Source organism: Pomacea canaliculata, linkage group LG10, assembly GCF_003073045.1.
Source record: "Pomacea canaliculata isolate SZHN2017 linkage group LG10, ASM307304v1, whole genome shotgun sequence".
In the NCBI taxonomy this organism is placed as follows: Eukaryota; Metazoa; Mollusca; class Gastropoda; order Architaenioglossa; family Ampullariidae; genus Pomacea; species Pomacea canaliculata.
Genome location: NC_037599.1, coordinates 19018171 through 19028321, shown reverse-complemented (window position 1 = coordinate 19028321; position 10151 = coordinate 19018171). Strand labels below are relative to the sequence as shown.

The 10151-nt window shown below is 36.3% G+C and overlaps 1 protein-coding gene across 2 annotated transcripts; it reads right to left on the bottom strand.

The window, feature by feature from the left end:
• Nucleotides 1-2085: 2085 nt before the first annotated feature.
• Nucleotides 2086-10151, bottom strand: LOC112574091 (nuclear transcription factor Y subunit gamma-like). 2 transcript variants are annotated; one of them, XM_025254948.1, is made up of 10 exons: nt 9987-10151; nt 9092-9202; nt 8026-8097; nt 7720-7833; nt 6923-7018; nt 6255-6534; nt 5898-5968; nt 5371-5583; nt 4889-5020; nt 2086-4331 (listed from the first exon to the last, which is right to left on the bottom strand). In XM_025254948.1, the coding sequence occupies exons 2-10, from the start codon at nt 9191-9193 to the stop codon at nt 4218-4220; spliced, it is 1194 nt and encodes a 397-aa protein (XP_025110733.1). In that variant the 5' UTR covers nt 9194-9202; nt 9987-10151; the 3' UTR covers nt 2086-4217. The 2 variants fall into 2 exon arrangements, with proteins under 2 accessions (XP_025110733.1, XP_025110735.1); XM_025254950.1 differs by lacking the exon at nt 9987-10151 and adding an exon at nt 9395-9938.

Here is a 10151-nt window from a genome sequence, read left to right as displayed (position 1 = left end):
GTACTAAGCTTCCGGTTTATTCACATTTCAGGCTAACTACTAAAACGAAGTAGGGTGTGTACAAAGCTTCCGGTTTGCTCATATTCATTATTCAGGCTCGCCGAGACAAACGGAGAACTCGCAAGAGGTTGAGTGTTGGTCTCAGCAGACAGACAGCAATACACCTACAAAAACGTCCGTTGGTGGACTGTGTGCACGAGAGCAGACGATTAATACTGGCAGTTTTGAACGGAAATGTTTCGGTCAGGATTTAGGCTGAAGGATTGGGTTTAGAGTAATCTGATTTATTAGTACATTGGAGGTGTCCGGTCCGTATGGCTTTCTCCCTTATAGCGTCTAGGGTTGGTCTTCTTTTCGTGCAAGTGTATACATGTGTATATATCGTTTGGGTTGTGCTCTCAACATCCACACTCGTGCCTCTATCCTTTTTACTGAAATGTGTAGATGACATTCGTTAACTATCATCAGTCGATCATAATTGCTTGAATACCTGGGAAGTCATGATTGTATTTTGTGATATCTCCTTTGCTTCACAACAGTAATGCAGCCTTGCTCGATGTATAGGCGCCACCGATAATCATGTTTCATTCAACTATCAGTATATCTTTTTTGGTAAGATATTTTTTTAGCTTTGCATAAAACTCCTACATGGCCCGTGGAAACAACACTTAGGGATGACGGCTTTTTGGACAATGAACACAATTTTGAAAGGGTTTTTGGAGTGATTGCCGCTCTCCATATCTTTTGTCTTCTACCAGCCTGATGATGCCCAGCTATAACAAATGCATGATATCCAGGACTTAAAATTGTTAGTGGCTGGATATCGCGAGAATTCCATACGCCATTAGGGTGAGGCCATTTAGCAAGTTCACTTTTGATCTACGCCTATGCCAGCCAATACATGCATGCAGTTTGTGCAGGATGCAAAAGATTGTGGCTGACACATCTGGCCCATGCCCTCTGGAGTCAGGTATTGATGTGTCCAGGCCAGAACATCTAACTGAGAAAGTTTCTTTACCAAAGCAGTTGCCTTCATAAATTTCACTGTGGCACTATAGTTGTAAGAACTAAAAGTTGAATGTATAATGAAACTTATAACATGCAGCATCACAAACAAGATAAAGCGGGACGTCTGGTCACCTTATAGGCACACTGAATTACATACAGATGAGGTACAAGAGTAGAATGTAAAGCAGTGGATGAAAGTATGAGGGGATATAAACAATGTAAGATGGAGTCATTACATGATGGTTAGCATGACAGTATTTCCAGGGAGTTAAGAATAGTAATTCAGGGATAGTACTTTGTGAAGATATGTTTTCAGACAGCATTTGAATGTAGCCTTTAAGTCAGAATGGCGAACATGATTTGGAAGAGAGTTCCACTGCTTAGCAGCACAGAGGGAGAATGTCCGTTGTCCGTGACTGTCTTTGTGGGAGGGAGGGATAAAATATGGGTCTGATGAGGAGCGAAGGTTTCAGGCAGAAGTTGCTTGAGAACTACTTTCTCAAGGATTTTGGAAAGAAAGGGCAAGTTTGAGACTAGGCAGTAATTGTTTAGCACTTTGATATCAGTAGTAGGGTTTTTTAACAGCGGTTTCACTAAGGCTGTTTTGCGTAGTGTATATGGAAGGATTCATTCTTTGGGAGTACATACAAATGAGAAGTGGCATCTGCTAGTGTGTGATTGTTGTTGAGTAATTAGCGGTCATTATTCAATATATGTTCCTTGTTCTTCTTGGTGTTCATAGATGTTTGATGGTAGGTGTCTCCCACATGCTTATATTGATTGCATCTAAAAAATAGCAGAGCTTCTGAACCATGTCTATAGCCAGCTTTTTTTTTTTTTAGGATGTGTATATTTTTTTGGTATTTATTGTGTGGTTAAGTGGACAAAGCTCTAAACACTGGCAAGCAAGAATGAGCCAGTTTGTCACATATTTCAGCCCACAGGTGTGTGACAAGGAAGAAATTTTGTAGAAAGTGGTACTACCTATAGCCTTCACCCCATCCATCTTATGGTACTAATGGACAGAAAAAGCAATTACCAAAAATATTAATGAAAAGCCTTCAAAAGAAAATGACATTTCTTGGTTTTAACATTTTATTGTGGTCATTTCTGGGTCATAGTATGGTGTGCAGCACCAGCTAACGAAGATAAACAGTAAAATTGTGAATAAAAGCCTCAAAGACAATAAACTTGTAACTGAAGCAATGCAAGAGAATGATGAGACATTGCAGATTTTTAGTGTTTTAATTGCTTTTCAAAATATTAAACTTTGTGTTGAATTTGTAGCCAACACATTCTTTTTATGCTTCTTCCATGTCTTGGGAAAAGATCCCATAACCTAGGAGCAATGAAATGTATTTCACGGCTTCTGGGACAGACCATTTAGAATGCAAAATGCAACTATTTACTTCCACTGGCATTTACCTTACAAAATTCAATACCCAACACTATGAATGGGTGAGTTTTCCAGTTACCAGCCTGAATGAAGCTAAAACTGCCAACTTTCAGCACCAAAGTTTTACTAGCTGTAAAATTATACAAACCTTTCCCACATCTGAATTTGTTAAAAACTTTTTCATCCCACAAGTCATGAAAGTGCAGGTACTTGTTATTTTGTAACATAAAATTTAAAGTCAATACATAATGCATAGTCACCACATACACCTGTTGACAACAAAATATTGCATCTTCGGTTTTAATGAAAGCCTGTTTTTTTAAACAAAAAAACAAACAAAACAAGTAACATAAAAAGAAGTGTAGAAAGATCCAGAGTTGGTAATTAAGATAATACATCAGTTTCGTTGTTTAAAAATACCAGAATTTGGAACTGCAGTTTAAAGGTCACGCACAACAGTTAAAACGTTTAAGAAAAGAATGTGAGACATTAATAACTTCACAGGTGGCAGTAAACCCTGATTTTCAGAATTAAAAAAAATGTATGCTATGCCCGTAAGAGAAAATTTCATAGCTGTCATTTATTGCAGAGAGGTGTAATTATAATGTCTGGACCACCATAGATACCAAAGACAATTCTCAAAAAGGAATAAAAGAACATCTAATCTATACCATGTCAAAAAATAAAGCAACCCAAAAACCTCTGAAATATTTCCTAATTCATTCAATACAGGTGTATTGATGTAATTGAGCTACAGCTATGAAAACATTCGCATTCAGGGGTGTAAACTGTAAGAAAAAAGTTAAATGGATATTAGTCACATGTACCAATGATCACTTTATTACCAAATTTTGGTTGAGTGCACATGAGAACAGATTTCTGGACCAATAATTTTCAAAGGATTTTTGTTACCAGATATTGTTGATATATTAACCAGATATCGCTGATATATTCCATTTAAAATTTTGATCAATCTTAACTTTCCAAAAGATGTAAAAAAATAAAATAAATAAAACACTTGCTTTTGTTGTTTTTTCTTCTTCTTTCAGTTATTTGTTATCAGATTAATACAAATATTAAATTGAAAACTTAGCCAAAACTGCAAGAACTGCAACTCACTTGGTTTATATGTTTTAGACCCAGTATTGTTTCTTCGAAACTAAGATCATCTGCAGTACAATAGAAATATGTTCTGATGTGTACATGTGCTGCTGCCTCAAATTATGTGCATCATCATTAAGAGGGGGAAAATGTAAGCAACAAATGTCCTTGCATCTCAACTACTGAGGTTTGTTAATTCCTTTTTAAATCAAACATCTTTACAACATTTAAATATTTACTTCATTTTACAAATGATCGAGATGAAAAAATAGTTAAAAATGTTCCGTGGTGAAAAATGACATCCATTAAGCATTTCTTTTCTGCTGTTTAAGCCAATTTCAAGCTTTATTAAATGCCACAAATCAAAAAGGAGTTAAATATTTCCATGAAAACATACAAGCCATTGTCTAACATACTAAGAAGATAAGTTTTTTTTCTTTTTAACATTGCTATATTCTTCAAAAATTGCATTCATTAAAAAACGTTAGAAGACTTCTGTAAAATATGATTTCATGGAAGATCTTGAACTATTTTAAACATCACTGTTAATACAGATTCATACAAAACAATGATTTCCAGCAGCGCTTATTTAAATGGCAAGGTTCCGGTCTCTCAACCCACTGCTTCAGACCACAGATAGATCAGATCTTTGCTTTCTTTCTCTCCTTCCTTTAAAAAGATTCCTTTTTCTCTCATGGTACTATTTTTATGTTCATGTTGCCTCTTGTACCTCTGTCTGATCAACGTCTCCATCAGGTGCCGCTTGCTGAATGAAAATTTGCTGGGGATGCTGTCCAACTGGCAACTGCTGAATCTGGTAAATGGGCTGAAATGACATTTACAACAGACAATTTCAAAGAATTTTTCAATTAAACTCCTTGTTTTTTAGGACTCATTTTTTAAAATAAGGAAAACAAATGAACTAATTTCCCCTAAATTTATAAAAAAAAATTTGTAAAAATAAAAAGACATACATAAAAATAATCAAATGATTTAATTTTCTTATCACAAAAATGCTTATTTCCTCAAATCTGAATAACAGTACTGTTATACTGCACACAGGGAGGCTGGTAATATAGTGGTTAAACCACCTGATATGACATGCATCATGCTATGTGCATGTGTATTACCTCATTCCTATCTTTTAAAGAAATCAAACTGGGGAAAGAATCATCCTTTATTTGATACAGTGTATTTACTTTCCAGCAACATTAGGCTTATTTTCACATGACTTAACCTTCATGGTTCATGAAAGATTGGACAATTTTAAAATATAAGCCTTTGCACAAACTGATTTAAATGTCAGAAGGAAGGTGGATAGCAATTGTCCGCAACAATTTTTCTAATGTCATGAGGAAACAAAAGCCTCCAGCCTGATGATACCTGTGTGATTTGTGCTATCTGGTCAGCTTGAGCTTGGAGAGGCTGGCTGGACTGAATGACAATGCTCTGGGCTGTTGACTTTCCAGTAAGCTGCATCTGAATTGACTGGAGCTGCTGTGGTGTCAGGTGAATCTAAAATAAAATCAGACACCTTCATGCAACACAATTACTTGGCAGTTTCATCTGAAGACCTAATGCTTTAAAATAATATTAAAACCTTGCTCCCTGTCTATGTCAGTTTTTTAAAGCTGCTGGTTACTGACTACATTTGGCCATGAAAAATCCGAATGTAATGACAACTGATTGATAGTTTAACTTTATGCTCTTACACACATTTTAGCAGAAACCAACATCTACAAAATAAAATCTGTTTAAACAGAATTATACTTCAATGTTCAAGAATAAACATCACAAAAAAGTGACTAATGGACATATTTATTCAGCTGCTAAAGTCTGGAAGAAATTGAAAAAAAGCAACTTACAGGTACATTATGGACTTCCCCTGATGGTGCAACCACCTGTTGATACACCTGTGTAGTTGGGTGCATAACAGATGCTGCAACTTGTGCAGGTATTTGCGACACCACGGCAGTCTGTGCTGGCTGCATAGAAGAGGTCATGACTTGCTGCACCTGCCCAAGCTGCTGACCTTGAGCAGTCTGAAGCTGCACAATCTGAGGCTGCCCTGCAACGCTCTGTATATGAAGTGAGAGAAAAACAGCTAAACTATTTCACCAAAGAAAAGCTAATAAAGTTGATTCCTCTTCACTCAGAATGTACATATGTAAAAATAGTGGTAATGGAACAATGATATCAATTGGGCATAGAAGTTTAAACAAAGTCTACATTAAGACACTGCTAACACAAAGTCTGTGTTAACAGAGTTGACAAGTACTGGATAGAGATTATGGTTCCTCACACAATATTCAGGAATAGATTTTGAGTCTACTTTCTTCCTTAAAAAACATTTTCAACACATAACTTTAACTTGTTTATTACATAAACATACAGCAAATGGCAAAGTTGTTGCTGTCTGGCCTCCAACTTGTATCTGGAATGGTTGCTGGATAATTTGTCCACCTGAAAAAAGATAACATGACTTAAAGTTGCATCACACTAGGCACATTCTGCGCATGTTTAATCACTCATAGTTATTCTGAACAATGTAGGATTGAAATCTGGTGGAATGTTTTGGTTTTAAGAGATCAATTTTATTATATTTAGTCTTAAAAAAATGGCCCACAGCAATTCACTGCATGAGTAGCTGCCACTCACAAGCAGATAAATGCAGAATATTTTTTCCTATTTTGAGCTGACCTTTTTTTGATTTTTTGAAGCTATCTACCACATTCTTTATTCCCCTCACCTGACAAATGGACTGTGGCAGTTTGTTGAACAGGTGTTGCTTGTGAAACAATCTGCTGCACAGGCTGTGCAGTCTGGGTCACTACCTGCGGTTGTACCTGCACTGACTGCTGGACCTGTACTTGTTGTGGCACCTGCTGAACCTGTGTAACCTGCTGCTGCTGCTGCTGCTGCTGCACCTGTTGCTGCTGCTGCTGCTGCTGCTGTGTTTGCTGCTGAGCAAGCTGGAGATAGTACTGGATCTGGTCTGGCAGAGAGGCTGAGGTTCGAACAGTCTCTTCCTATAGGAACAGACATTTTTGTTCATTGAAAACACAAGGATGGAACATAAACTTGTTATTTTTAATATACCAACACATAAAAAATTCTTGATAGATAAAAACAGATGACATGTTCACAGAATATGAAATTACTCAATTACTCATTTGTTATCTGACAATGTTCTCAGTACCAGCATACCTCTCTCTCGACATGACAGCTTTACACCTGTTTATAGGCCTAACCAACTATAGTTTTCTCTATGTATTTCTGTTTTCTCAACCTTGCGTGTGTGAGTGTGTGTACATACGTGCACCTTTGTATGTATGCATGTTAAGCACTTTAAGCTCACCTTTGACGGTAGGGAAAGGTACTCTACAAATGATCAGTATTTATTATTATGTCACAAACCTGTCGCTTGGCTGGTTTCAGTTCATCTCGTGGTACAATGTCAATAAGAAAGTCAAACTGATCAAACTTGGAAATTGCCATAGCAATGTCATTTCTCTGTAAAGACAAACCAATTTAAGGCAACAATTTTCATCCATATGAGAAATGCCTTCTTAAAGAGAAGATTTCCAAAAAATACTGATCATTATAGCAACTGAAAAATAACATTAGATAATTGCTAACCTAATTACAAAAAAGCTCATTACTAATCAGAAAATATTTGATAGCAACACTTCCCCACTGTAAAAAGAACTTATCTCAAAATTGTTAAAACAAAAACAGAAAAGGCTTGTTTTACTATATAATAATAATAAATGCAAAATTTGTATAGCACATACTCACACTCCTAAGGAGCATGCTCTTAGTGCTTAAGGAGAAGAACGAGATATGGGCAACATACAATGGGATAGAGGAACAAGCAAACAATATGTTAACAACCGAAGAATAAACAGTTACGATGACAAAAAAAGACAAATATAAAAACATACAGAGCAGTGGTGCCCAACCTTTTTTCGCTTGAGGGTTGAACTGGACATGATATAAAATCTCTTGGGCCAGAACATGGTGGTTTTGCCAGAAGCATGATGTTAAAAATAAAATTATATTGTGTCTGGCTAAAATGAGAGGGTCGGATGAGGCTCCTTTGCAGGCCGGATGTGGCCTGCTGGCTGTAGGTTGGGCACCCCTGGTAAAGAGTATCCAAGTAACAAGGATTGAGAGTATCATAATTTTGCAAAAGGAAGATGAGCAGATTTTACCTGCAATGTTCTTCGTTTGTTGTCCTCTGTATGAATCCATGCCCTCAAGGAAAGTTCACTCACAAAAATCTCTGCTGCCTTAGCAAACAGGACGGGAGCCTCTGCACTTATCATCTAGGTTAAAAAAATTATATATATATATTTTTTCCCATCTCACTTTCTATTTTCTGGATCAGGAAGGACGCTTGTGTTTTTCTATATTGTATGTTCTGCGACATCTTTCAGTATTGTCATTTAGAGAAAAGCAAAGGAAAAAAGACTGATTGTAATTTTTGGAAGACATAGCATTTAATAGCTATTACTCACCTTCACATCTTCATCAAGTTTCATTATTTTTTTAATTCTTGCAAGTGGCAACTCCTGATTCTTGAAATTATCCTGGAAAAGAAAAACATCTTATATCTATGGCCACAGCCTCATTTTCCCATCTCAGAAAAAGAGAAAACAAATGCATAGATTATCAGTGTAAAAACAGAAAATAGAATTTGCCCCTTTACAATGAACACTCTCTAGGAAAATTAATTTCAGTACAAAAGAAACGGGACATCATTTATTTTGATGTCTATATATTTTTAAATACTTAAAAATAATAATAATGGTAACTTATAAAGGGCAGCATCACGATCAAGACAGATTGCATTCTCTGTGCAGATCGATACTGATAAATGAAAAATAACAGCCAGTGGACAGTGATGTCCATAACAGGCACACTGAACTACATACAGATGAGATACAAGAGTAGAACGCAAAGCAACGGATGAAGATATGAAGGGATGTAGATACAATAAACAGTGTGAGATGGAGTCATTACATGATGATTAGCATGACAGACAATATTGCCAAGGGGTTAAGAATAGTAATTCAGGGATAGTATTTAGTGAACAGATATGTTTTCAGAGAGCGTTTAAATGTAGCCTTGGAGTCCCTTAGCAGCACAGAGGGAGAATGTCCGTTGTCCGTACATTAAGGTTTGGATCCGCTTTTTTGCAACGAAGTAGTTGACTAACGCATATATTGAATTATAATTGATTACTGAATGATTAATTAATGAACAGTTAAAACATATCACTACGTATAAGCATAAATCCAGTAACTATCATTTATACGAATACTTTAGTCAGTACACTTATTAGGTCATAAATAAATTTATCATCACCATTAGTTATCCATTACATCTCTGAATTGAAAGAAGGCAAAGTGTGATGTAATAATTTCTTATTAAGTTCATATTACAGATCTGAGATGCATTAAAAAATATAGCTTAAAATTATGCCAGCATGAGAAGATGCTGCTAAGTCTCCTCATTCCCACAGGAAGTATTCTAAGCTGCCCTTAGGCAAGACTTTTTTTTTTTTGTAGTATGATCACTTACATTGGTAAGGCTACGTATCTGCTGAATAACTGTTGGCCAAAACTCTTGAAGCATTTGTGTTGCCTCTCCAGTAGCAGCACTGAAAGCCTGATCGGTTGCCATTTTTTATTACTGAAAAGTACAAACAAATGTGATTTAATGAATGTTTATGAAAGATTTCTTGTTTGTATCATCTGAACAGCAATTTATGACCTAGTTAACTATTATAATGAAGGCTCAGCACTTCTTTTGTCCGGTTACCAAGTTCTCCACATCATTCAAGTGCATCTCTCTCATCCCATATCTCTCCATTAATATACTCACTGATTTCTGAATTAGATGTTATTTTCAAAAGCTTACTGATTAAAGCTATGTTATTTTGAATGCAAGCAAAAAACTGGCGCCGACATTTAAGCTGCATTTAGGCTGTTGATATAAAGTTGAGGTGGGGTGGGGAACACACATTCGAATCAAAATCTGCCATCTTTTTCATTTACGAAAAGTTCTGTTCCAGAAGGAAGCCTTTATTTGTCATGAAGTTGCATACCAATATTATAGATTGGTGACCTGTCTGATGCAAGATTTATTGGGAAAACGATAGCGTACAGACCGAAAATAAAACCTCTGTTTATTTATCACAACACGGAAGTATACTTAATAAGTTATAAACATCCCGCTTAAGAAAGTTATAAGAGCACATGTTTGCCAACAAACATTTTGGACCAATAAATCGGTCAGACATGTACACCCAATCATTTGCCCAGCCGGGCCACCAATGAGAACAAAGAAGAGAATGTTTAACGAGGATAATCTGGCAATAAATACTAAAACATCTAAGATCAAAACTGTCACCTAATACAGTGTTAAGAAACTGGCCTACTACCAGCAAGTACAGATGACAACAAACTCCACAAACCTAGGGATTTGAATGAGAAAGGCTATCACAATTTCAAGCGAAAGAAAGATGGCGGATTTTTGATTGGTTGACATGAAGTATTGACTGCACATGCGCGGCTTCTCTCAGTTCTTCCGCTCATCGGGCAGAGAAGAGTTGTGGTTTTGAAATACGTGCTTCTTGTAA